At 36.9% G+C, this 27,409-nt stretch overlaps 1 protein-coding gene across 2 annotated transcripts in view; it reads right to left on the bottom strand.

Annotated features, from left to right (window-relative positions):
- tln2b (talin 2b) overlaps positions 1-27,409 on the bottom strand; it is a 127,936-nt gene that overhangs the window by 49,750 nt on the left and 50,777 nt on the right. For both annotated transcript variants that reach the window (XM_089127957.1, XM_089127958.1), the window contains exons 2-19: positions 27,043-27,216; positions 25,915-26,012; positions 25,678-25,807; positions 24,014-24,166; positions 23,741-23,883; positions 17,852-17,979; positions 17,516-17,579; positions 15,838-15,942; positions 12,923-13,078; positions 10,090-10,191; positions 9,844-9,920; positions 7,921-8,104; positions 6,683-6,796; positions 6,111-6,219; positions 3,815-4,023; positions 3,437-3,535; positions 2,230-2,397; positions 831-1,125 (exon numbers count right to left, since the gene is read on the bottom strand). In XM_089127957.1, the coding sequence (XP_088984083.1) occupies positions 831-1,125; positions 2,230-2,397; positions 3,437-3,535; positions 3,815-4,023; positions 6,111-6,219; positions 6,683-6,796; positions 7,921-8,104; positions 9,844-9,920; positions 10,090-10,191; positions 12,923-13,078; positions 15,838-15,942; positions 17,516-17,579; positions 17,852-17,979; positions 23,741-23,883; positions 24,014-24,166; positions 25,678-25,807; positions 25,915-26,012; positions 27,043-27,178 (2,470 nt within the window). In that variant the 5' untranslated portion in view covers positions 27,179-27,216. The remainder of the gene's footprint in view (positions 1-830; positions 1,126-2,229; positions 2,398-3,436; positions 3,536-3,814; positions 4,024-6,110; positions 6,220-6,682; positions 6,797-7,920; positions 8,105-9,843; positions 9,921-10,089; positions 10,192-12,922; positions 13,079-15,837; positions 15,943-17,515; positions 17,580-17,851; positions 17,980-23,740; positions 23,884-24,013; positions 24,167-25,677; positions 25,808-25,914; positions 26,013-27,042; positions 27,217-27,409) is intronic.

Below are 27,409 nucleotides of genomic sequence, written 5' to 3'. Positions count from 1 at the left end.
GACAAAACAACTTTTAGGGACCTCACTGAGACCAAATAAACTGGGGGTCAAATATTTCCAGAAAAACAACAGCAATGGAGATGAGATACAAAAGCTGAGCAAAGCTAAATATTTGTCAGTGCGTTATAACTGAGAATTAAAGTTGCTAAAAGTAGGCCTGCCAGCCGGTTAGTGCACAAAGACAGCTCCAAAATGAGGCCAGGAACACCACCAAAACCATGCAATTCTGAATATGGACAAGCACAGATTGTGTCACAGCACAGATATGCTTTGTTTGGACGATGAGCCTAAAAGATATTAAAGCTCTCCTGTGTATTACTGTATGCTTATTTGACTTTGATTTCCATTTATTAAATAAATTCTCTATCCTGGAACTGTTCTACATCCTGTGGCACAGGCCCATCCATCGCATTTACTGGTACTTTCTAAAGCAAAAATCACCATTTCTATTGCTCATATTTGTGGTTGGGGAATTCAAACAATCCCTTAACCACAAGTAATAAACACAAAACTCATTCTGCACCGTGCATGATACCTCAAACTGTACAGCTTGTTGAGGAGAAGTGTGCTATTACTTATATACTATACTATTAGATTTCACCCTTATGTTGTTTGGTGGAGAATGCGGGCAAAGACACTATTAAATGACATTATACCATGGGCTGTCTAAGTGCTCGATTCTGATTGGCTGGAAGGTGTGTAATAAAACCATTTAATTCACAGGTAGTTACAAATCAGTTTAATCACCTTTCTATTTTAAAGTGCCGTTTTCTTAGACTTGTTTTTAATTATATACATAATGTTATTATAATTATATAGGACTGTCTCACCTGCGTCCCCCATTGAGGTGAAAATACTCTCCGTTACAGTCATGATGGTGTCAGTGGCCTGGTCGTAGCGTCCGATTGGCTCTCCGCAGCTGGCGTAGTGGCGCACGTGCTGCAGCAGATCACTGAGGGCCTGGCTGACCGCCCCGGCCGCCATGTTCACCTGTCGGAGCAGCTCGCCCTCCTCCGAGGCGCCGTGGCACGCCTTCACACACCCCTCCACGGACCGCTCCACCAGACGTCCCGCCTCCACCAGCTGCTCCTGGCACACCGGAGAGGAGATGGTGGGGCTCACCACCTACAACAATCACCCAAATAGAGACTTCGTTCAGATTCAGAATAGCATACAGATGATTTTGGGCATAAAGAGTAAGGGAATGTGTGCTTCTCTTAATGACGAAAATATAAACTTAGAGCTGAAATAGTGCAGTTAATGATACACCAGTAATGGTCAACTTATGTATCACTGATGAATCAGTTAATATTTGTTGTCACAAGCCAGATTTTTGATGGTATAAAGTTCCTTACACTAGATGATCAACAAACATTTGGTTTCTTAAGTATGGTTATATATGGGGCGCATGCGCGCAGTTTATGGAGTAGTCGCCTTCTACAGAGCTCTTACCCGCTGACACTATTTTTTTAATGTTTTTGTAAATTAAGTACCAGCAACTCGCTTTACAGGCGATTATGTTCTTTTAAGTATGGTTATATATATATATATATATATATATATATATATATATATAGACTGACTGAAATTCATGATTCACAAATGTACTTTTTAGCTACAACAAATTACATATAGCTTGATTTAATGACTCCTGATTTAGAATTAAAAAGAATATTAAACCAATAAGGTTTGAAACTTATGTTAATTAATTCTGTTGATGCATTGGGTATGTTCTATAGTCTAATGCCTTCATTTGTGTGTGTGCGCGTGTTTTTTTTTTTTTTTTGAAAACTCTCCATTTCTCATTAATTCCTATGAGGGTCAAATAGACAGACGAAGGAAGGATTTGAACAATTTTTACTACAACCACAAAAACTTGTAGAATCCACTAAATATTTTTTGAGAACGCCAAGTTCAGTTGTGAGAAAAGTCACTAAGTCTTGTACCACTCCGATGAACACTATTTTTTTTTTCAATGAAAGAAAGAAAAGAAAAAAAGATTTCGAGTCAAAATGACAAATAACCTCAAATAACATTAAACTTACAAAAAAAAAAAAAAAAAATTGGTCATTTTATTACCTTAAGCAAAGAAGAGATAATTACCATCATTAAAATATGTGAAATTATATATCCCTACATAGGCATCAGCCCCTCTGCTTTCTGTTAACTATCTGTTATCTATATATCTAGACAGATGTCTTCTAGTTAGCTAAGGAATATGAAACGTACCTTAGTGCAGGCCACCAGCTGTGAGGTGGAGAGCGCGCACTGCGTGGCGGCGGTAATGACTCGGTTCTGGAGCACCGTGTCCTCCGCCACCTGTGCCACGTTCTTGGCTTTCAGCACCAGCATGGCGGCGGCATTAGCAACGGCTTTAGCCAGGTTCATCATGATGTCCTGAAACATATTCGTCATTCAAGCAACACACTGTGAAACAACCTGGCCCGGACTAATGAATGAAATAAACGCAAGGATAGAGTGTAACAGGATAAAATAGAGGGCAATAAAACCCTCTCTGAGGCTAACTGACTGTGACAACATCACATGAACCACACTAAATCAAATTTAACATGTTGAAAATGGGCACTAAAGTGTTTACCACAAGCGAAAACTGCCTTGCCAAGAAATAATGAGACATGGAGCATGTGATTGGCTGAGGGATTTGGCATTAACCAATCAGTAAGTTCAGGCAGAGCGCAACAGTTGAGTTCAAGAGGTAGAAAATCTCATTCTCATCTCATTCATAAAGACATTTTTAACAATAACATATAAACCTTCAAGACAAACCAACCACAAACTTTGAGATTAAGGAGTAAAGATGTTTTTCCTACACCCGTCAACATCTTATACATTTGTATATATACCTGTATATTTTATCAATCCAATCAAAAGAGGGTGGAAAAACGTGTTCAGATTGTGAAGAAAATCTCATAATCAGTGTGTCAATCGCAGAAAGACATTGATAAAACAGCTTAATGTTGCATTTATCTCAGGAAAGTTTTCCAATGTTCACAATTCTCAGTTAGTTAGTTAGTTATAAAAACACTAGAGAGGAGCTTATTTACTGTCAATTATTTATGTATGTTTCAATACATTTGTTTATGAAGCTATAGATATATCAAATGACTTTAAACAACTTGAAATATAGTTCGTTATAATGCCATTTTGACAACCGTTCACAACCACTTTCACTGTATGGAAAGGAGCAGTGTGACCATTCCTCAAAACATCCCCTTTTATGAAGAAATAGTTCATCCTTACATCGTTCCAAATCACGTGATTGATTTGTCTTTCTTTTAAGTATATATATATTTTTTTTCCTAATTTCTAGATACAATTTTTGCTTTGAATCAGAGTTTGCAATGTTGTTAATGGGCTAAAATACCAGAACAGTAAATATTCACCATTACACTCTATTCCAGCAAGAAAGACACACCTGGAATCTCTCGTCGGTTTCTCCTTCTCCCATTTGCTTCAGAAGATCTCCGCTGGCCTGTCCGATGCTGCCCGCTGCCGTCAGGACAGTCTGTCTGGGCTGTGGGGTGATATCGGCACTTAAGAAATGACCCACCGCAACGTCTCAGAACACAATGCGCGGCTAATCACATCCTGCCTATCAGCTCTGCACCCCACTACAATTACCCTGTCTAGCACAAGCCAAACAAATAAACAGATTGTGACTGTGCTCTGTAAACCAGGAAGGAAAAAACAGAGCTTAACGAGTTCATTATCAAATCCGCCTGTAAACAGCAGTGCGTTACTGGCGGATTAGATGTGAAGGGGCCGAGGGGTTTGCGTGTTTGCGTTTCGTCACCTCTCCAGAAGCGGGTTCCACGGCTCTGAGCAGGTCAGACACGGCCCCTGTGAGGGTCCGGGCGGCACCCATTAGATTCTGCCCGCTGCCCACTTCGTCCTCCATCAGAGCGGCCAAGAGCTTCACTCCCTTGGACATCTCCGTCAGGTTTGAGGAGATGGTGGTGATGGCGCAGCCCACAGCGGTATAATCCGTGTCCGAAGGGTCACCTGGAGCGAATCGAAAAAGTGGCTGATTAAAATTGTGAAAGAGTGAGCGATTTAAAGAGATAGTTCACCTAAAAAAATGCAAATTTTGTCATTTATTAACCATGCATTATGGAAATGACGGTGACGGTAATGACATTTTTTTGGGAATTTTGCTCTTTTATGTATCCTAAATTCTTTATTCAACTATTTTCTCACTTTCTGCATAATTTGACAGGGGCTGTTATTGTTAAGTTAAACTATTAAAAACTGGGTTTGATGATTAAAATAAAACTAAAGTAAAATATTAATATTAGACGAAAAATTTGAACAAACAAATGGGGAAAAAATATCTTGCCAACTAACTGAAATAAATAAGTGCTAAAATTACTAAAACTAACACTGGAATACAAATGTAAATATATAGAAGTTAATAAACAAAAACGAATAAAAATGACAATATTTTATAATATAAAATATAAACGGAAAAGCTCAAAATATTAATTTAAACTATAATAGTATGTAAATATACTAAAATATCACAGAGCTTGACAAAATTACAGCTTGACACAATAAATAAAATAAAAATAAAATTCTTGGGCAACCTAATTAATTTAAAAAAACTTTATTAATGGTAAACGGTTTAGTGTGATGGAAATGACTTAATTTAAATAATAATAGATTTTTACATCATAAATATTAAAATAGTCTAAATTTGTTCAGACTATTATAGTTGTAAGCATGCAATAATTTATATTTTTATTACTGACTTTAATACTGTAAAACTGAATTTGAAAAGTAGGCTAAATAAACTGCCGAATTATTCACTATAAAAGCAGGAACTTACAGTTTTACTCCACTCAAATGTGCAACATGTGCAGTAATGTAATTATTATTAGTGAGCTCATTCAAAATGAGATACATATGCATTCCATCTATAGTGCGCACATCCACACATCACATTATATCCTAACAAGCTCTTCAGGGCATGACAACAGATGTAAAGCACAGGCTGAATAGAAAAAAAACCCCAGTAAAGTTTGAGCTAAGTTGCTGGCTAACAGGCAAATCTCCGCACTATCAAACAGATGGCACGAGGAGATTAAATCCAGCAAAAACCTGGTCTGGTCCGCATGGAATCATTCCAGAACGCGGGAAGGAACACACAAATCCTGCCAAGCAGTTCAGCTTCAGGACAACAAACTTCACATTCATTAATGGAAATATTTATTAGTGCAATTGGAGAGTGACTTATTATTTAACAGTGAGATGAAACTTATTTTCTGCTGGTATAAAGTAATAAAAACTAGCAATTGCAAGACTGCGTGTTTAAATTTCTTTGTTTGTTTTCATACACTTGTGGTATTGGATAAAGGATGCGTCTTCAATTATGTTTAACAGTGCACATACAGTACACATCACAGGAAAATTATAGTATGTCATTTTTGGGAAAAGTCATGATCATTTCCAACATAAATTTGATTTTCACCACATCGTTTGTCTTGCTAAGGCTAATTTCATAGCATGTTATACTTTCTAAATACACTCTAAGGTTACAAATTATTTCGATGGTCCACTTTAGACACTTGCAACTACACTGCTCGGCCAAAAAAATATAGTCGCTGTTTGGGTTTAAATAGGCAAATGCTTAGGATTATTATTGCAGTGATTATTGTGTTTCTAGCATGTTAGTAACCGTTCTTCTAAGTGTGTAGCTTTTCATTTCTTAAACAACAATGTAGGAAGATGCATCATGGTCATATTCCAGGTCAGGATGATGATGTCAAGAATCATCAGGCTCAAATTGTGAAAGAATGGTTGGGAGAGAGCATGAAGAACAATGAGTCCAGACCTTAAATTCATTGAAAGTCTTTGGGATGTGCTGGAGGAGACTTTACAGAGTGCTGGACTCTTGACCAAAACATTGATGCACCTCTTGATGGAAATAAACATTAATTTCCATCAAGAGGTGCAACAATTTGTGGTTAAGATCTTGTAAACTCTACATCCCAAAGACTTTCAATGAATTTAAGGTCATATAAGCATTTGAAAAGAGGCCAAGTAAGGCATTTTGTGATGGTTTATGGATAATTCCTTATTCGGTCACATACCGGCAGTGAGGTTGACCACTGATGCGGTGCCAGCCGTGATGGCATCCACTTGGGAGTGAATCTCATGTTTGGATTCATCCACCTTGTTCTGAACCCACATTCTGGATGCCTTTTTAGGAGAAAAGAGAGGTAGTGTATTTAGGGATTTTGTTCCCCACTACGAAATATCAAGCACAGGTAAATGATCAATGATCATCACTGGTCAATTATAGTCAATAAATGAACAATAATTGTAAGGCAATGCCACAATACATTACCGTAATGTCACAATAACTAAAACCTTAGTATGAAAAAACACATTATGAAGGTTTTACTCTAGTTTGAGGCGCATATTCTGGCTCAATGTCCCTCATGGGATTTGAACTAGCAACCGTCTACTGGATAATAAATCACACACAGGGACGTACTGTACGAGGATCTTTCCTCCTAACACCATTACCCACATAAAATCAGACAATATGTGCTTTACAGCAGTACAAACAACCATTATTTTTGCACCAGTGCAACAAATATAATATACTTTACCTTTTAAAAAAAACAGTTTTTTTTTTTGTCTCTGTATAATTTCTCACCATGTCGTGTCCCAGAGGTGGAAGATTATCAACCTCTCCCAGGTCAGCTTGCGCCTGCTGGACAGCTTGCATACTGGTGTTGATGGTTCCCATCAGTGCTTGCTGGGCCAGACTCTGACGGCACAAGAGGTAGTCATTTAGAAGACGATATGCGACACTATATAGAAGAACCTGGGGTCTCATTTATAAAACTGTGGGTAAGATCCTTACTAAAAGTGTACGTGCGCCCGAAAGCCAAAAAAATATTCAGATTTATAAAACTGTTTATAACTTCACTTTATAAATCCCAGTCAGTCACATGCGTCTCCTCCCCGAAATAACCATATATGGAGCTTACAACGCCTAGTTTAAATATGCATATCCTCATCTGCATATCATTTGCATATGATTATTCATCCACGTGATACCATATTAAGGTACAAGACGCTATGAAAATATGAAATACAGATGTGCCGTATCACAATAAATTATTATTATTATATTTTTAGTAGCCTATATCCTTGCCTTGTTTTGTGATTGAATAAATCAAATAGTGTAAAATATATTTCAGAGAACCATTTTCCGAATCTTTTCCCCTGGCCAACTAGTATTTTGAATTAATTTATATTTTTAATGGAAACAGATAGACATGGTTGTGCATTATTTGCATGGAACTATTTTCTGCTATTATCATGATTAGCAATTATCTCTAGAGCATGTCAGAGGGAAAGCGTTCAAAAGCATTGCATCCACAACAAATATATATTTCTACTTATTGAAGGCATGTATTCTTTTTTAACGATGTTACGATGAAGTGTTCACTTGTTATTAAGTGCTTCAGAATGCAACTCATGGCATCGCCACATGGGGCGCTAATGAACATTAGCTATCTTAGCTATTCTCTTACAGGGATACTCCACTTTTTTTTGGAAATAGGCTCATTTTACAACTCCCCCAGAGTTAAACAGTTGGGTTTTACCGTTTTCGAATCAATTCAGACGATTTTCTGATATTTAGAAGAATATCAGTAACCAGACAGTTTCTGGTCTCATTGACTTCCATAGAAGGAAAAAAATATGCTATGGAAGTCAATGAGACCAGAAACTGTCTGGTTACTGATATCCTTGTAAATATAGTCGACAAAATTTAGAGAACTTAGAGTCGACAAAACCATAGAAATCCGACCTGGTTTAAATCAGGTCCAGCGGTCTCACAAATGCGCTCGAAATACAAACTTGAGCGCAGTTGCGTGTTCTCACCAGAGGGGGCATGTGTCCTCTGTGCATCTGTCCCATAGTGATCTGCTGTTGAGCCGAGGGCATTGTGCCCATGTTGAACGTGTCGGGGCCTCCGATTGACCCTGACCGCATGATGCCAGGCAGTGCCACCGACCCGTGCTCGACTCGACCGACCCGATTAAACTGCTGCTGGAGGATAGTGGACCTACGAAACAAGAAATGGCTCATTATTAGACGCTGTCAGGCAGCTTTCACTCTTATATCTTTGAATGGCGGTTGTTGTTATTACAGTAATTACTGGCAGCCTTTAAAATCAGCTGAGTGGCTCTTTCCTATTCGCACCAGGAAAACAGACACTTCATGCACTATTGCTTAATTAGAGCTTATTGTGAGAGGCCTCAATTTTTGGATTATAGTGGTAAAGGTAATGTGAGTAAATTGGCACGAGGACAGACGCAGGCATCATCGTCTCCCCTCCTTCTACAGAGAGAAGTGGGATGCCGTCGCCCATAACAACCACTTTCCAGGCAGTGCTCGAGAGGACGTGACCCATCTGTATATCCGATTCTGATAGAACCAGAGCCCAGGCTGTGGATAAAAGAGCTGCTGGGAAGAAGTGCCAGGCGAAGTAACTATGAATATGATTTTTTTTTCCCTGTTAGCCTGGTCAAACCAGTAGCTCTGATTTGATACAAAAAAGTCTCTAAAAATGTTTATTTTTTTCCCAAATTCACGTCTCAAATTAAAAAATAAATACGACCTCACGTTGTGTCAATCATGTTTACACACTGCCTCCGAGTCTTTCGCAATTCAGATCCTCAATTCGGATCAGTTTCAATTGTATGTGTTTTTCGCATCCGTAGAAAGCATTTTGAGAGGTGTTTTGACAATTCACAGCCACTGAATGACGAATACGGAAAAACAGATATGAAAATTTTGAAATGGCCGATCGTTTCTCTAGATATGACCCTTATTCATCGTCTGGTGTAGTTTAAAAGCTGCAATGAAACTCTCATTTGGACCTTGAACCGTTTGGTTCCCAATGAAGTCCATTATATGGAGAAAAATCCTGGAATGTTTTCATCAAAAACGTTATTTCTTTTCGGCTTAAGAAAGAAAGACATGGACATCTTGGATGACATGGGGGTGAGTAAATTATCAGCAAAAGTGTTTTTTTAAATAATAAATAAAAGTAATTCAACTTTGAGCACAAGGCTTGTGAAGTCAAATTAAACAATCAACACTGTTGATTACTCACAAGTGGATATTTGTAGAAATATGAGCATTTAAATGTCATGACTGACTAAAAAAGTCAATTTTGCAATTAAACTGTAAAAAGGTCAACCCTGTTACCAACAATCTATTTACAGTACCTTTCTGAAGCCATAATTATATCCCATATTTAATTACTGTAGCTTGATATGGTATATGTAATTTATTAACAGGTATAATGTTTGAAATCTTATAGAAATGTACTTTATCATACTATGAGGCAGCCATTTTAACCAAAAACAACAACAAAAAGATAAATTTAGTGAGTGGTTGAGAAATATTGAAACGTAGGAAGATAAATATTCACACATTCACTATCTCTCTCTTCCAGGAACCTGATATCTTAAATGACGCCTTGCTGATGATGTAGCACTTTTTGTGGAAATAATAATCTCTCTCTCGTGTTCTCAGCGCCTTTCACTTAAAGGGTAAAAGAAGAGAAAAATGCGTCTCCATCTTGTGATTAAAAACGGCAGCGTGCAACCCGAGCATCTCCTCCAACATCATTTACACACTCAGTTACACACTATCAGTCGAATACAAATGAAAAGCACTGATTCAAAACAGCATTTATAGATGTGGAATCACAACGCAATTACAAGCGTGACTTGAATGAATTCTGAATGAGAAAAAAACGATATCATGGGATAAGAACAAGAGATCTCCACTGACTTTTTGGGGGATACAGATTCTTCCAGCATGGTGGATTCCTCATCACCTTCCAAACCAAACCGATCTTTACTCTGTTTCTGTAAAATAAGAACATCTGAGTGAATTAGTGACACCAAAATTATGAGATATCTTTGTGACGGATAATTTAGAATAGTTCAAATAGCCCAAATAACAAACAATTCTATTGACAACATTTTGTGTGAACTGTCCCTTTAATTCTCATGTGTTGCAGAGCCAGTGACTTGCTTTCTTAAGGATGATGTCAATGTATCCAGCGATGAGTTGTGAGATCTGCTCCCCTTCTGTGGTCTGGACGGAATAATAGCTCTCCTGGTACTCGCCGAAATCCTGAACAAGGCCACACACACACACACACACACAAACGAACATATATCAGATATGAGAAGCACACATCAAGGCTGTCTACTTGTACAGTGTAGATGTAAGCTTTCTATTTTAGCTGACAGGAAGTCAGCCAACTGCCCTTGGAGCACAAGTACTGTAATGTACATGAGATGCTATTAGAGGCTCTTAATGGTGAAGCAGAACTGCACATCTCAAAGCAAGGTTAAAACCCTCATGTAAAAGAGGACTAGGACATTTTATTGAGAAAAAAAAGCTATTATTACGTTATGGCAACAATAACATTTTTACAATGGTATTAGCTTTTACTAGCAATACTATGGAAGCTTGTTTCCGCCACTTAACTAAAAAGAAAAAAAAGTTTCTCACAATTGCGAGATATGAAGTCAGAATTGTGAGAAATAAATTTGCAATTTTGAGATATAAAGTCGCAATTCTGAGAGATAAAGTCGCAATTCTGATAAACAAAGTCGCAATTGCGAGATATAAAGTCACAATTCTGAGAAATAAAGTCGTAATTGCGAGATATAAAGTCGCAATTCTGAGAGATAAAGTCGCAATTCGGAGAAATAAAGTCGCAATTGCGAGATATAAAGTCGCAATTCTGAGAAATAAAGTCGCAATTGCGAGATATAAAGTCACAATTCTGAGAATTAAATTCGCAATTGCGAGATATAAAGTCACAATTCTGAGAATTAAAGTCGCAATTGCGAGATATAAAGTCACAATTCTGAGAAATAAAGTCGCAATTGCGAGATATAAAGTCACAATTCTGAGAAATAAAGTAACATTTGCGAGATATAGTCACAATTCTGAGAAATAAAGTCGCAATTGCGAGATATAATGTTGCAATTCTGAGAATTAAAGTTGCAATTGTAAGACAAAGTCGCAATTCTGAGGAAATAAAGTCGCAATTGTGAGATATAAAGTCGCAATTCTGAGAATTAAAGTCGCAATTGCGAGATATAAAGTCGCAATTCTGAGGAAATAAAGTCGCAATTCTGAGAATTAAAGTCGCAATTGCGAGATATAAAGTCGCAATTCTGAGGAAATAAAGTTGCAATTCTGATAAATAAAGTCGCAATTGCGAGATATAAAGTCACAATTCTGAGAATTAAAGTCGTAATTGCGAGATATAAAGTCGCAATTCTGAGAGATAAAGTTGCAATTCGGAGAAATAAAGTCGCAATTGCGAGATATAAAGTCACAATTCTGAGAATTAAAGTCGCAATTGCGAGATATAAAGTCACAATTCTGAGAATTAAATTCGCAATTGCGAGATATAAAGTCACAATTCTGAGAATTAAAGTCGCAATTGCGAGATATAAAGTCACAATTCTGAGAAATAAAGTAACAATTGCGAGATATAGTCGCAATTCTTATAAATAAAGTCGCAATTGCGAGATATAATGTTGCAATTCTGAGAATTAAAGTTGCAATTGCAAGACAAAGTCGCAATTCTGAGGAAATAAAGTCGCAATTGTGAGATATAAAGTCGCAATTCTGAGAATTAAAGTCGCAATTGCGAGATATAAAGTCGCAATTCTGAGGAAATAAAGTCGCAATTCTGAGAATTAAAGTCGCAATTGCGAGATATAAAGTCGCAATTCTGAGGAAATAAAGTTGCAATTCTGATAAATAAAGTCGCAATTGTGAGATATAAAGTCGCAACTTGATTAATAAAGCTGCAATTCTGATAAATAAAGTCGCAATTGCGAGATAAAGTCACAATTCTGAGAAATAAAGTTGTAATTGCGAGATATAAAGTCGCAATTCTGAGAAATAAAGTCGCAATTGTGAGATATAAAGTCGCAATTCTGAGAAATAAAGTCGCAATTGTGAGATATAAAGTCACAATTCTGAGAAATAAAGTTGCAATTGCGAGATATAAAGTCACAATTCTGAGAAATAAAGTTGCAATTGCAAGATATAAAGTCGCAATTCTGAGAATTAGTCGCAATTGCGAGGAAAAAAAGACAGAATTGAGACTTCATCTCACAATTCTGACTTTTTCTCTCACAACTGCGAGTTTACATCTCACAATTCTGACTTTATAACACATAATTGCGAGTTTATATCTCGAAATTCTGACATCTTTTCTCAGAATTGTGAGATATAAACTCGCAATTACGAGTTATCAGGCCAATTCTAAGGTGAAAAAAAAGACTAATGAATGAATAAAGTCATTATTTGACATGATTTTCATATTTTGGGTGAACTAACCCTATAAGCATAGCCATGTCAAAATTCCATTTAAGATCAGAATGATAAATGAACAACACACTCCAAGGCAGCAAACTTTCATTTCTTTCATCTTTGCCCCCCATTGTGCTATTTTCAAGTCTTTAAAGTAATTAAGTTGGATTCATGCTGGTTTATATAATTAGAAATTCCTTTACACTTATATTCATAAACAAAAAAAAAAAATGTAGATTTGAATGAAACATTTCTTATCAATGCTATTAAGGGTCATCAGTCGATCACGCTCAGAACTTTCCACTCCAATCGGAGCTTTGAATGGGATTGCTCTCTCACGCTAATTTGCCATGTTTAGTATATCTGGCCCTAAGTGTAAAAACCAAAATACATTATAGGTGTCACTGTATATCAGCAAATAAATAAGCACAGTGTATAAATAGGCAGATAAAATGACAAAAGAGTCAAAAGAACAATCCAATCACACTGTGGCTCATGTTAAATGGAGTGAATGACGTACCAGTGTGAAGCTCTTGGGTGAAGCCGCCCACCTCTTCACTGTGGTGAGGGGCCACTCCTGCACCACCTCTTTGGTCTTCTCGTCCACCCTCATCACTGACTCTTTGGTAATGCCCAGCAGACGCGGGACCAACTTGTTCTTGCTTTTCATCTTCTCCTGTTGAAAAATAACACATGGTGTTTGTGTATTGTGTGGCGAGGACTGAAATACACAATGGGATGCTGATTGCTGACTTTATTTCTGTATTTATATAATTACTACATTTCTTTCGCTCAATCATTTTGAAAGAAGTGTCACCCTGTATGTGGTTTAAAGCAACACCAAGTAACTTTTCCTCTGCGGCCGCCCTACAGGTTGGAAGCGGAATTGTCCATTACCGCTGTCCTGAATAATTTAGCCTACTGTCGCACGCGCACACCCGCTGTTTATCCAGAACCGGCTTTGGAATCAACAATGGAAAGTGTTGATGCTGTAAAGCAGTCAAATTTTGTAGTTCTTTTATAGTTTTGTTACTACCTGAAACCCTAAGTTACGTAGTGCAAGTAAAAGCGATACAGACCACGGTCTATGGCAGACGTCATTTAACCTATTGTAAGTCGATGTACCATCACAAAGGTCTTGGAAATGTATTATGAAGGTTGAAAAACTACATAGTGTTACTTTAATTTCCTTATTTCAACTCTCTCCCTTAGCAGAATAATGGATTGTTTAATCGCTGCTATGTTTGCAAAATCAATCAGAGACTATTTATATAGAGACATGCCACTTCCTCAATCCTTAAAGGAGAACTCCGGCGCAAAATGAACATTTGGTCTAATAAAACATCGGTACCTAGTCAATCGTTCTCTGAGATTTGTTTTCATGACAATCGAGTGTAAAGAATTTTATCTCTAAAACTGTTTAGCGTATAACGCTAGTACTGGGGGAATTTACTAAGTAAAAAGAAATCGCTACACTGTAAAAAAAATTGATGGTTTAACTTAAAAAAGTAAGTAACCTGGTTGCCTTAAAATTTTAAGTTCATTGAACTGGAAAAAGTGAGTTAATACAATAAAGGAGATTAATTTAACCATCAGAAACTCAAAATTATATGTTATCTGAACTAAATAAATTATTTAAGTTGATTTGACAAAAGAAAAAATGTTGTGATTACTACACTGTAAAAAAATATTGTTGGTTTAACTTAAAAAAGTAAGTAACCTGGGTTGCCTTAAAATTTTAAGTTCACTGAACTGGAAAAAGTGAGTTAATACAATGAAGGAGATTAATTTAACCATCAGAAACTCAAAATAATAAGTTATCTCAACTAAATAAATTATTATAAAGTTGATTTGACAAAAGAAAATATGTTGCGATAACAAATCTTGAAAAAATATTTTACAGTGGTTTATACCACTAAGTAAGTAAGTACATTTATTTGTCCTCGTGAGGAAATTTGTTTGCATAGCAATCAAGTAGGCATTTCAACATACATCATACGACATACATCATACACACACACAAAAAAAAAAAAAAAAATTTTAAAAAAAAAATACAAAGACACATACTAATACACTTAGCCCATAATTCCACATACCCTACACTTATTAACTACCTATTTGATTTAAGCAATACCAGACCAGCTGAGTATCCTATACCTATTTAACTTAGCTATTTAAAAGCTTAATTGCTTGAGGCACAAATGAAGACTTTGATCTATTTTAAGACTTTGATCTACTAACAAGGCTCAAAATAGCCCCACACTAACACAATAACATAATGAGGGTCCTTTAGTTAATAGTAGCCCCAAAAAAGCATGCATAAATATATTTTCACAACATAGTACACAATCCAGGCACTTTCGTTGTACACACACACACACACACACACACACACACACACACACACGGCCCAAAACAATTGCCTGCAAATGGCATCCTGCCAGATGGCTCGGACCACCACACAAATACATAATAACAACACTAAACGTTTAAATGACCTCTTGTGCCGAACATCTCTCAGGACCATTGTTTTCACCTGAGGGTCAAAAATAACCACCGCTGATAAGAGGGCATTATAAATAACAGCAAGACCCGCTTGTTTGGGGCCCTCATGCACAATTGACATCACACTTCAAGGGTGAGGTTTCTGCAACGTGAGTAAATATAGATTTTTTTTTTTTGTGGTTAATGTTCATTGTCTAATCGTCTACCTCAGTCAGGAACGGTGCTTTTGCTAATTCAAAGCAGTGCAATCTATTGTTAGGCCCTATTAATTTGAAACCGGGCACTTAGCAACACTCCACTAATGACCTGAAACTGATCCTCGAGTGAGCGGCTTGTAAATCTTCCTCTGTGTGCCGCACAGATTAAAACTGCTTAATAGTCTTAAAAAACACAAACAGAACTGGAATAAATGAAAACAATTTATAATAACCTTGTATATGGATAAACATACACAGGCTTACTTTCCAACAATGAATTACAAGGCTCTCTTGAATACTAGATTATGATTGGTCAATTGCAGTATTCTGTGGGCAGTTTAAAAGATATAAACCCTTAGTTGATGTGTAGTTGTAGAAAACACCATGTGTTTTGCACATTTTTTTTGTCTGTGATTGTATTTTTTGAGAGCACTGATAATATGAATTATTGAATCATCTTTCCGAACACTTCTTTGCTTGTTTATTGTACATTCCAGTGTTTCCTGCATCGCTATTCAGCGGCAGTGCTGCACCACAACAAAATAAATTACATTTTACTCGACTTGTGTGCTTTGCAGTCTGAATTGAATGTGATGAGAGAGAAAAAATTTTGTGGCACAAAATAATACGAGGATAATAAATCTGAACATCTTTCTGTTGTGTAATATTAACTGGCTAAATGGCAAGTAACCCGTCCAATCGGAATTTAGAGTTTGTAGTTTTTAATACTCACCTTCACAAGGAAAAACGACACTCCGTATGTGCGTAGGGACCTGGCAAGCTTCACATACTTGACTTTCGCCTCAATCTCCGTCATCTCACCGCAGATTTTGTGATCCTGGTGAGGAGATTAGATCAAGAACATTTCCAGGTCATTGTGGGGTTTAAACCACGCACCTTTTAGTTACAATTAAACTTAGTCTTTTGCATTATCAGGTTCATCAGGTTTTAATTCACATTTGTGTGCTTTTAAAGAATTCCCGTTTCTGTTCTTTCACTTTTATAACTTAATGGTTTATCAAGTTGGGCTTTTCAAGGTAAAACAAATTTAATGTCAGAAAGCAGAAAGCCTTTATCAAGCTGCATAAACATATATACAAGCTATAATCTAACATTAAAATCATTTAAAGTTTTTATTTTATTTTTATTTTATTCTGTACATTTAAGTAAAACTAAATTAATTCATTATCTTGATAACTTTGCAATAAGGTTTCATTTGTTAACATTGGATACCTATATTAGTTTACATGAACTAACAATGACAATACTACGGAAGCCCTGAACCACAATGTAAAAAAAGTTAAAAAAAAAAAATATATATATATATATATATAGAGCATTTCGAGAATAAGTCGAAATATTTCAAGATTAAAGTCGAAGCGTTTCGACTTTAATCTCGAAACGTTTCGACTTTAATCTCGAAACTTTTCGACTTTAATCTCGAAACTTTTCGACTTTAATCGCGAAAATTTTCGACTTTAATCTCGAAATATTTCGACTTTAATTTTGAAATATTTCGACTTTAATCTCGAAATATTTCGACTTTAATCTCGAAATATTTCGACTTTAATCTTGAAATTCTAGAATTTTTTTTTTTTTTACGTTGCGGTTCAGGGCTTCCGTACAATACTAACAATGCTTAGTAACACTGTTCATTTCAATATTTACTACCTAATTTTTAAGATCAAAAGTTGTTTCTTTTATTAACATTAGTTTATGCACAGTGAACTAACATGAAAATATACATTTTCATTAACTAGCATGAACGAAGGTTGATAAATGCTGTAAAAAAATACATTGCTTATTCTTAGTTTGGTTAACAAATGAGACCTTATTTTGGGTTTACATTATCTTTTTTTAATTACCAAAAGCATAGATGTTTCCTCTATGTTGCCTTATAACACATGATTTCTCCCCCTATTAAAAAAATGGAGCATTCCTTAAAATTGTGACACTCGAGAAATTACATAATTTGGATCTCTTCTACAGCAGGGTGGAAATAATAATTCCCTCTTCTCTTTACAACTATTGTCAACGTAAAGATTCAACCCTGTTACCCAAGTTATTTAAACAAATAAATCAAGTCTTTTTATTGATAGAAAATTGATCAATAACTACAAACCAAGCTTTGATCCCAGATCTAAATTTAAGCTTCATTTTCAACCCTGTTACGCATTTTGGTTGTAGAATTGTTTTACATTTTGTAGAAAATCAAATGTTGATATTATCTTGATAGTAAAAATTAGGGGGGGAAACACAAATCAGTGTTAAAAACAACACAACAACAATATTTAGATTGTATTTAGATATTGAAAGCAGCTCCTTTTTTTGACCATGCTTTGAAAATGTAATGATTATATTCTGTATATAAGTATGTTTTCCCAGAGTTAAGTCGACGGAGGGTCAAGTACCTGAAAAATCTTCTTCTCCGCCCCCCTCTGCTTGATGTATTCTTTTGGTAGGAACTCCTTTAGGCTGCAAATACATTTCACATGTTTACGCTCATACTACACAAACATTTTCCCTCGGAGCAAAACAAAACACACAAGGTCATCCTAGCGGGAATTACATCTTCATACCGTACGCCCACACCGATTCTTCCAGACATCACAGAATTCTTACAAATAATTATCTGGTCTAAAATGTAATCAGATAACAACCGAGAGAGTGTGTTTTTTGTGTGTGATACAGTGACAGTGTTGAATAAGCTTCACATGAAACCACGGCTACAGGGCATGTGGTCTTACTCTAGAAATCCTGGTTTGTGTTTGTGCTCCACGTGGGGACCGAATTGGATCTGTGCCTGAATTCCAGAAAACTCGCAGGCCTTTTCAAAGGACACGGGGTGGGATCCGTTCAGAATGTCATCCCTGGCCTGAATCAGAGACAGGAAACAAGAGCAGATGTTACAGAATGTAATAAGAGTGCTAACAAACATGTTACAGAAGGTGTGTGGTGTATTCGCACAACGTTCCAAAACAAACAAAAAAGTTTGAAGGGCCGTCAACATCTTTAATGAACATTTAGAGATGTGTATCTACGTTTGTGGCCTTTAAAGTGTTAGTTCACCTAAAATGAAAATTGTGTCAGTTTTTACTCACCCTCATGTTGTTCCAACCCCGTAAGACCTTCGTTCATCTTCAGAACACAAATTAAGATATTTTTGACGAAATCTGAGAGCTGGATCACTCCTCCATAGGCTTCTTAAGGGATTGAAGCTTGTTCTCCGAAAAGTTATTAAAGACATCGTTAAACTAGTCCAAGTGACTACAGTGGCTCAAGCCTAAGTTTATCAAGAGACGAGAATATTTTGACCGCAAAAACAAACAAAAATAATGACTTTATATAAACTATTCATTTCTTTCTCTGAGGGACTCTAGTCAGTTAACGTAGTGTGATAGCGTAGAGGTACGTCACACGTAGGCTCACTATTGGCCGACACTGGTCATGTGTGTGATGCGTGTGACGTACAATAACAGTGAACTCACTCGAGGCCCACAGAGAAGGAAATTAATAGTTGAATAAAGTATATAAAGCGAATAGCGTGTCAGGTGCGAGTGATTTCAATGTCAAGTCAATGCAAAGACGCGTTACGCGCGCAAAATATTCCTGCGGTGCGAATGAGGCATAGAGCGGTAGATGCGAATATGCCTCATTCGCGCAAATTGAGCATCTGGCGCGTTAAGCGCAAATGATTTAGTTTGTGCTATTTGTGCATTCACGCGTTTGATGCGAATTTACGCCTGCCGTCCAAGTTGAAAAATCTGAACTTTGGCGTCAATTCGCGCAACGTTAACCAATCAGGAGCCTAGCTGCTTGCACACGTGGTGAACTATCTGGATGCTTCAATAAATTATTTTGCAATATGACTAAATGGCTGGTGTGGTTCTAATTGCGCAAACAAAGCAAATATTTGATCACTTAAAACTTTGTTTCAATATACGAGACATGTTCATTTTGTATTAAATGTTATTTATTCCATATCTAGATTGTATGAAATATTATTATAATGTAAAGACAACCAACATACATGTGCATAAGTTCGTGTCTGGACGTGCAGTGAGAGAGAATGCTCGATCAATATACAAAAGATGGCCGCCAATGGGTAACGCGCATAAATTTCACTTCAAACTTTTGTTTTTACACGCGTCACTTTTGCTCTTGACGCGCAAATTGATTCAAAGTGTTCAAGCGTGTAACTAGACGCGGTAGGCGCGAATTTGACGCGCTATTCGTGCCTGGTGTAAACGCACAGTAAAGAAGCCTACGGAGAAGTGATTTAGCTCTCAGATTATCGAAAATATCTTAATTTGTGTTTCGAAGATGAACGAAGGTCTTACGGAGTTAAAACAACATGAGGGTGAGTAAAAACTGACAGAACGTTCATTTTTGGGTGAACTAACCCTTTAACATCACCATTAATTATATATATATATATTTATTTTCAATGGAATATTGCAGTATTTATTATAATAAATGACTCCTCTGTATATGTCATTTGAGGGCGGGGCAACCTGATCAACCAATAGCAAACCACAACCATCCAATCAATTCCCAATGGACTTTCAAGTCCCGCCCAACATTTGTTCTTGCTACACAAGGGCGTTTCACTCAGACATACCTCATGATAGGGAAGAAAAGATGATTACAACATCCGCTTCATGGACATTTTTAGTTTAAGGGGTTTGATTGAGAATTTTGACAGCCGTGAAGATACATTAAAGAATTCTCCTTTTGAGCTCGACAATAAAATGACATCATACGAGTTTGGGACACGGTAATGTTTCAATAAAACAGTGTGGTGACACTGAATGCAGTCTAATATTACAGACGGCCTGCGGCAGCCCATCTGTTCGAGTGTCTCCTGATATACACCAGAGTATGGTTTAGAGAAAAATTTTAGGTCACACTTTAGTTTAGGGTCCAATTCTTACTATTAACTATGAATTTTGCCTCAATAACCTCTTTACTGTACCAATTACTGTACTTATAAGTATTAATAAACAGCCATGCTACCAAGCAACTAGTTAAAAGTGAAAATTGAACCCTAAAATAAAGTGTTACCAAATTTTAGTACAACACCTACACACCCGCCAAGTGAGTATCTACAAAATAAGTGGCGTCTTTTTGTCTAGTTTTCAAACAATCTGGACAAACTAATTAAAATGACAGAGGCAAACATTTGAGTGTGAATGGGGAATGAGGTCATGGAAGTTTTACATCATCAAAAACAAGTTCATGTTTATGATGACGCCCTCAGGACATGCACCAATCATATCGCATCGCTCCCAGATGACATCAACATGGTAACAGTAGCAGATACAGTCAGTGAGGGTTTATGGGAACACATCATGACAAACTCTGAACCGACGTGGTTACACCCCCAGTACGGAGCAGAGAAATCCCCTTCAGCTTGCCAAACACTCCTGAGCGCATACATGTGTAACGGTCTGTGTGTGAGCGTTGCTCTTCTGTTTCTCAAAGTATGTGGGTGTGTGTGTGGCACCATGTCAGAGAATTTCACGGGGGAGTGTGTGTTTACTACAGAGGAAGAGAGAGACAGAGGGAGATTGAGGAAAGGGAGGAGAAGTGTTACTCTATATGTGTGTGTCCTGACTCATGTGCACCAATTCAACAGCACGAACACACAAGAAAAAAAATGTATCCATCACTTACAAAAGGTACCATGGTATTATTTGCCGAAGCACTGTAGGATACAACGTAAATACCAAGGAACGTGAATATGGTAATAGTAGTATCATGGGGATACCATGAAATTTTGACTTTTTGGAGAGTGAACCATGTCAATACCATGTTTCTGGACATGGCTGAAACATGTTGCATGTATATGATGGTACCATGACAATACCATGTTTTTTGACTATGTATCAATTTACCATGGAACTGTTTTAAATACCGTGTTTTTGGACATGGTAATAGTATATGATAATGTTTAAGTACTTTGGTACATGGTACGCAGATATCAGTACTTTGGTATTGGTATTTGTTGTTGTTTTTTCTCCAGAATTAAATAGTAGAAAAATTACTAGTCATCTATGAAACTAGTCAACTATGTATTTTGTTAATTTTGTTCATTGGTAAGTTTCGTTTCATCAGCGTAACAGTGAAAATGAATGCCATGCTTCCTTATTTCCCAAGGGTAGCATGTACAGGGTGAAAAGTAAAGGTCCTAATGCTGAGCCTTGAGGTACTCCATATTACTGAACTTGTGATCAGCTCTTCATTTACATAGAACATAGTCATGAGGATAGTACCTCAGTGTATATATTTATATATATATATACCCAGACAGCAAACTGACATTGAATCAACGTGGAAACGACGTCTCTCATGACATTGAAACAACGTTGATTTGCTCATCGAATTAACGTTGAACCAACGTCAGACGCGGCATTCTTCAAAGCTAAATGAAATCGAAAATTGGTTTGCTTTCATAACGTTGAAACAACGCGTTGATTTCAAGTTGATTTTCCGTTAGTTTTGAAAGAATGACGCGTCTGACGTTGGTTTAACGTTAATTCGATGAGCAAAACAATGTCAGATCAACGTTGTTTCGATGTCATATTTCCACATTGATTCAATGTCAGTTTGCTATCTGGGTATATATATATATATATATATAATATATATATACATTTTTGAACAAATGTACCACGCTAATACCATGGTTTGCTAAAATGTTTCTGAACATGGTACTGTTGTAATAATACCATATTTTTTGGAAATATTAAACAAAGGTTAAACAAACATACATGGTAATACAGTGTACCATGTTTTTGGAGATTTATTTTAACATGTACAATGGTAAGCACACATAATCATAACACCAGTGTACATAACATAGTGCCACTGTAACATGATACGGCCACAGTTTTTTGTGTGATGTATGTACCGGTATGTGAAAATTGGAAATATTGTAAACAAACATTTAATTACATGGATTCGGCCATTTCTTCTCTATGTTTTCCATGCAAACCCAGATACACTGACCATATAGAAGGAAATAAGTGCTTATACATTATTTTATATAAGCTAACAAGTGCAGGTGACTGAGTATGTGCGTGTTTGTCAGAGGGCATTTGCTCTGGACTCCTCAGGCAAACACACTAATGCATCTGCAGCGAACCATGTGGTCCAGAGGCCCGCGTGCTACAACAGCCTCACGGCCTTGAGGGAGAACACGCACTAGTGCAGACTCCTTGAGTGGACGCACACACATTCACATTAGACTACTCACACACACATTTACATACATAAACATGTATGCATGAAAACCTGCAGGCCATTTTGTGACACTAGTCCTTGTGACTCAAACCAGAGAGAAAACGAAATATGTTTGGTGTGAATGTGTGACAACATCACATGTAAGACCATGTGTGAACGCAGCATGACGCAATAAAACATCACACAATAAATTTCAGTTTCCTGGTTAAGAATGTTTTATGTTTTGTGATAATTATTTTTGCTGCATTAAACTAACGATCAAAAATAATGTGTGTTTTTTTTCCAGTCCGATTATTTTCATTGAATCGTGCTGGTTGGCTCCATCACAATTAAATAAAATTCATCCAAATTCCCTCATATATACATAATATACATCAAATATGTTCCATGACTTTTGGAATTTCACACGCATTGCTATAAAAGTGCCTAATTATGACATGTGTAAACTAAGCATGGTGCAATAACATAAGGTTATATTTTATTTCGATGGTCCACTTTAGACACTCTACATACTACAGAACATCAATTATGTTCTGATTGTTTGTGGATTGTGCATTGCATTGCAATCTGAAAAATAAATTAAGAAATAAATAGTGCCTAATTAGGAAGAGATGTGTGAGAAATGTTATCCATACTGCCTGAGGGGAGGAAATGACAAATCGACAAATCGGCAGCTGTGAAGATAAGCACGTTGCCTTCTAGTTCGACCAATAATTCATTCATGAGTGCAAAGGACTGTTTCACCGCTTTCATAAAACTAAAATGACAACATTTAAACACTTAAATACTGGCTCTGAGAAATTAATTAATTGTTAGAACAGTTGGCGATGAAGAGTTTTTGGCAAACTGGTGCAATACAGTTAAACCAGACAAAAAAAGACAGATAGAGGACAGACAGAATGTCCGTAAAGGAGAATAACAACAAGTCAATACAAAAAAAGATTATTATCATTGAAGTACAAAATAATTATCAATAATTATAAAGGGTAACAGGGTGAAGAACTTCCAGGTCAAAGAGCTGTTGCTAAAATTCACTACCCAATTATATTATATTATATTATATTATATTATATTATATTATATTATATTATATTATATTATATTATATTATATTATATTATATTATATTATATTATATTCATAACCTGCCATGAAGGATAATAGGATCAAATGAAAAAAATTCTAGCTCCACCCACTGTGAAATCTCATTGGTTAAAAATATTGGTGTAAAAAAAATGAAAAATAACTTGCTTTGCCTAAATAAAACATCAAATATGATCTGATTGGCTGAATTTTTTTGTTTTGTTTAAGGTGAGAACCTGACAGGATATGATCTGAAAGAGAAAAAGAGCAAAAAAAAAAAAAAGCGATAGCCAGAAATGATCTTTTACCTGTACGTAGAGGAGGTTGAGCTGGACCGGATCACGAGAGTCTACGTTCTGATCAGAATAGAAGAATTTCCTACGTAGAAGTAGTGTCTCGCTCTCCTCTACACCCTGCTCCCGAAACGTCCGACTGTGGTCTAGCCAGTTCACTGCAAATGAATGATATGATACCATGGCAATTATTATATCAGTAAAAGATTTGGACTGTGTGTGTAAATCTGGCAAGGAAGGTTTGTTTCTGTTTGCTAATGTTTTGTTCACAGTTGCCAGGAGCCTCACAATCATCATCTGTGTGAAGTTTGGCTTTCAGCTTCTCCATCTTCCTCTCGTCTCGCAGGAGGGTCCTGTCTTTCTTCAGCGTTCCCATTCCATCCTCTCGCTTCTCCTCCACCTGCTCTTGGATCAGTGAGTACTCCTCATAATTAGTGATTCCTGTGGAGCACGAGATCATCAGCACTCTTTATCTGTCAATCTTAGAGTCTATTTTGAGCAGTTTTTGGGGAAACTTTAGTAAAACAAATATCATTTTAAAACACAGTTACTCTTTATGCCTGGTTGTAAACCATTCAGAAATCTTTATGTGATTTTTAAAGGAAATAACTCTTTGTAACTGATGAGAACAAATAAAACATATCTGTGATGCAATTTTTTTTAATTCTGACAGATACAGATAAATGGCAGATATTAGAAATGTATACCATTTAGTTTTAAATAAATTACAAATAAAACATTAAAAGCTAAAATCAATCATTTTAAATGCTACAAGTGAATGTTGGCATCACAATATTATAATGTACAGTACAGTATTAAAAATGAATATTTACTTTGAGATTAGCTAAAGATTACTTTACACTTATTAAATTATTAGTTTTTTTTAAAGATTAGAGCATTAGATAAATGTAAAAAAAAAAATGAGCATGCACAATTAAACATCTAATACTGATTGTGGTGAGCAGGACGGCCGAGGGACGTGAGAGAAAGTCGCGAGGCCGGTGGTGCGATTGCTAATGAGCAGCACCTGTGAAGCACACCGGTCTCGCATCTCTCACGAAGGAGCGGAGCCATAAAGGGGGAGCGACGGAGTGGATGATCGAGAGAGGAACAGGCCTGCTTTTGTTTGTGGTTGATATTTTATTTGGTAAGCCAGCAGTCGTCCGCGAGGGGCTGCTGGCCGGTATTTTATATTTTATTTTCGGTAGCCAGCAGTCGTCCGTGAGGGGCTGCTGGCAGGTATTTTGTTTGTTTATTTTGTTTAAATAAAGTTTTATTTTTCATTATTATCCGGTTCCTGCCTCCTTCTTCCCTGAACCTTGTTACACTGATATACCAAATACAGACAGATAGAGAGACAGACAGTGGATGGATGGATGAACGGTCAAACTTATAAGATAGAAGAATGATAGATGGATGGATGGATGGATGAAAGCATAAACTTATGTGATAGATGATATATGGATGGATGGAATGGAATAGTTGGATGATGAATGAATGAATGGATGGATGGATGGATAGATGGATGGATAAACTTATAAAATAGAAAAATGATAGATGGATGGATGGATGGATGGATGGATGAAAGTATAAACTTATATGATAGATAGATAGATGATATATGGATGGATGGAATGGAATGGAATAGTTGGATGATGAAGTAATGGATGGATGGATGGATGGATGTCTGGATGGCTGGATGAAAGTATAAACTTATATGATAGATGATATATGGATGGATGGATGGAATGGAATAGTTGGATGAATGAATGAATGAATGAATGGATGGATGGATGGATGGATGGATGGATGAACAGACAAACTTATATGATACATAGATGATAAATGGAAGATGGATGGATAGATTGATGGACACACATATGGCAGATAGATAGATAGATAGATGGATGGATGGATGGATGGATGGATGGATGGATGAAGGAAGGACCCACCTATCCTGCTGCAAATGGTGACCAACAGCTCCCCAACTGTTTTGGAGTCATCCACCATTATGGTTTTGATGGTTCCATCCAGCATTTTGATCTTCTGAGGTCTTTGTTTTTTCTTGTACTCCAGGACGTCCTGCACGACAAGAATAACCACTGAAATTAAGCTTAAAAACAGAGTGGAAATAAAACCTTTTGCAAAAGTCTGAAGAGAATGCAGATCCGTCTAATAACGTGATTTACCCCATTCCGCAGCATGTAGTAATCAAGGGTGCGCCCTGATTCCAACCAGATTCCTTTCCTGGGGTCATCATCGGACAGGAAGAGCCCGTAATCTGATGCTGCAATAATTTTTTTTTACATAATTAAAACAATTCCTTGCCCCATGAAACTAGATACCTAATTAAAGAGATCCTGTTAGGTCTACAAATATGGTCATGATAAATATCCAACCCTTCATTAAACCACAAACCAATTTGTCAATTTCCAAAAGGAAACAATTGACATTTATAAGATGAATCCAATTAATTGTGGCCGCGACAGTCATATAACTGTAGCTGTGCGCATAATGAATGTACAATGAGTGGCAGAGCTGTAGACGCATCCTGAAGTGATGACTCCTATTGAGCTGATAGCGCACACAAGTCCATTTTGCAAGCTCCCGCGAGCAGAGAGCATTAATGTTTGAGTTTGTGGCGGTTTGATGTCTTGAGTGTCGATGGAAAGAGAGAGAGTGCACTTATCTATCCGACTCAGTCTGAAGCAGAACTGGTGATCAGCTGAGGTTGCACAAAGTGTAGGACTTTACCGCCCAAGTTTTGACATGATGGATAAAGAAACAATCTGCTGATGTGAAGCAGCTGGTATAAACATTTGGCCTGAAATCCAAACTTCTGTCAAGCTCTGCAGATTTTTGGGAAATTTAGACTGTACCCCCTGCCCATAGTGTGTTTAAGCAATATATAAAAAAAGAGTAGTATTCTCAGTTTATCTAACACGTTGTACAGTATTTAAACCCATTCCCAGTAATTCAAAAGATTTTTCCTTAGAATACGTGTAAAAAATTATGTATTAGGGATGCACCGATCATCACTTTTCTACTTTCACCAAAAAAAAAAATATAGTGCTATCTCCAAACTCACACCACTGGTTGTGTTGTTGTCTGGATGGTTGTGTTGTTGTGTCTAGATAGTTGTGTTGTTGTGTCTGGCTGGTTGTGATGCTCAAACAAACAGAGAAATGTTTTGATAGTGTCAAAGAGCCACAGCGTTGCAAATGTTGTTTAACGTTGACTTCAAAGGAAGGGGTTGTATTTCTCGTGAAACAGTATAAAATGGCGGGAAACATGGAGGAATGTTTTGTAAGTCTTACCTTGTCCACTTTGGGCCTCTGGAACTCTCTCTCTGATAATCCGGCAGGCGTCGTAAACCGGAGTTGAGGGCTCAAACTGCATTGTCTTGACCACATTGCACTGTCGCACGCAAATCTTCAGCGACAGGGCCACCATCGTGACTGCTGCTCAAATGGGAGCACCCACTAGCACACCTGTGAAGAAAAAAATCTGTCAATTTCGTCAGATTGCCCACCTCTATACCCATACATTCTTTGAGGTCCACACAACTAGAGCCAGAACGATATATCGGCAGGCCGATATTAGGCATTTTCCAAAATATCGGTATCGGCAGTTATAATGACCGATAAATGAATATTTCAAAAATAAAATAAAAACGGACGAAAC

The sequence above is a fragment of the Pimephales promelas genome, chromosome 25, assembly GCF_988280905.1.
Source record: "Pimephales promelas chromosome 25, fPimPro1.hap1.1, whole genome shotgun sequence".
NCBI lineage: Eukaryota > Metazoa > Chordata > Actinopteri > Cypriniformes > Leuciscidae > Pimephales > Pimephales promelas.
Note: the sequence above shows the minus strand (reverse complement) of the source record. Positions and strands in the feature narration are given on the sequence as shown.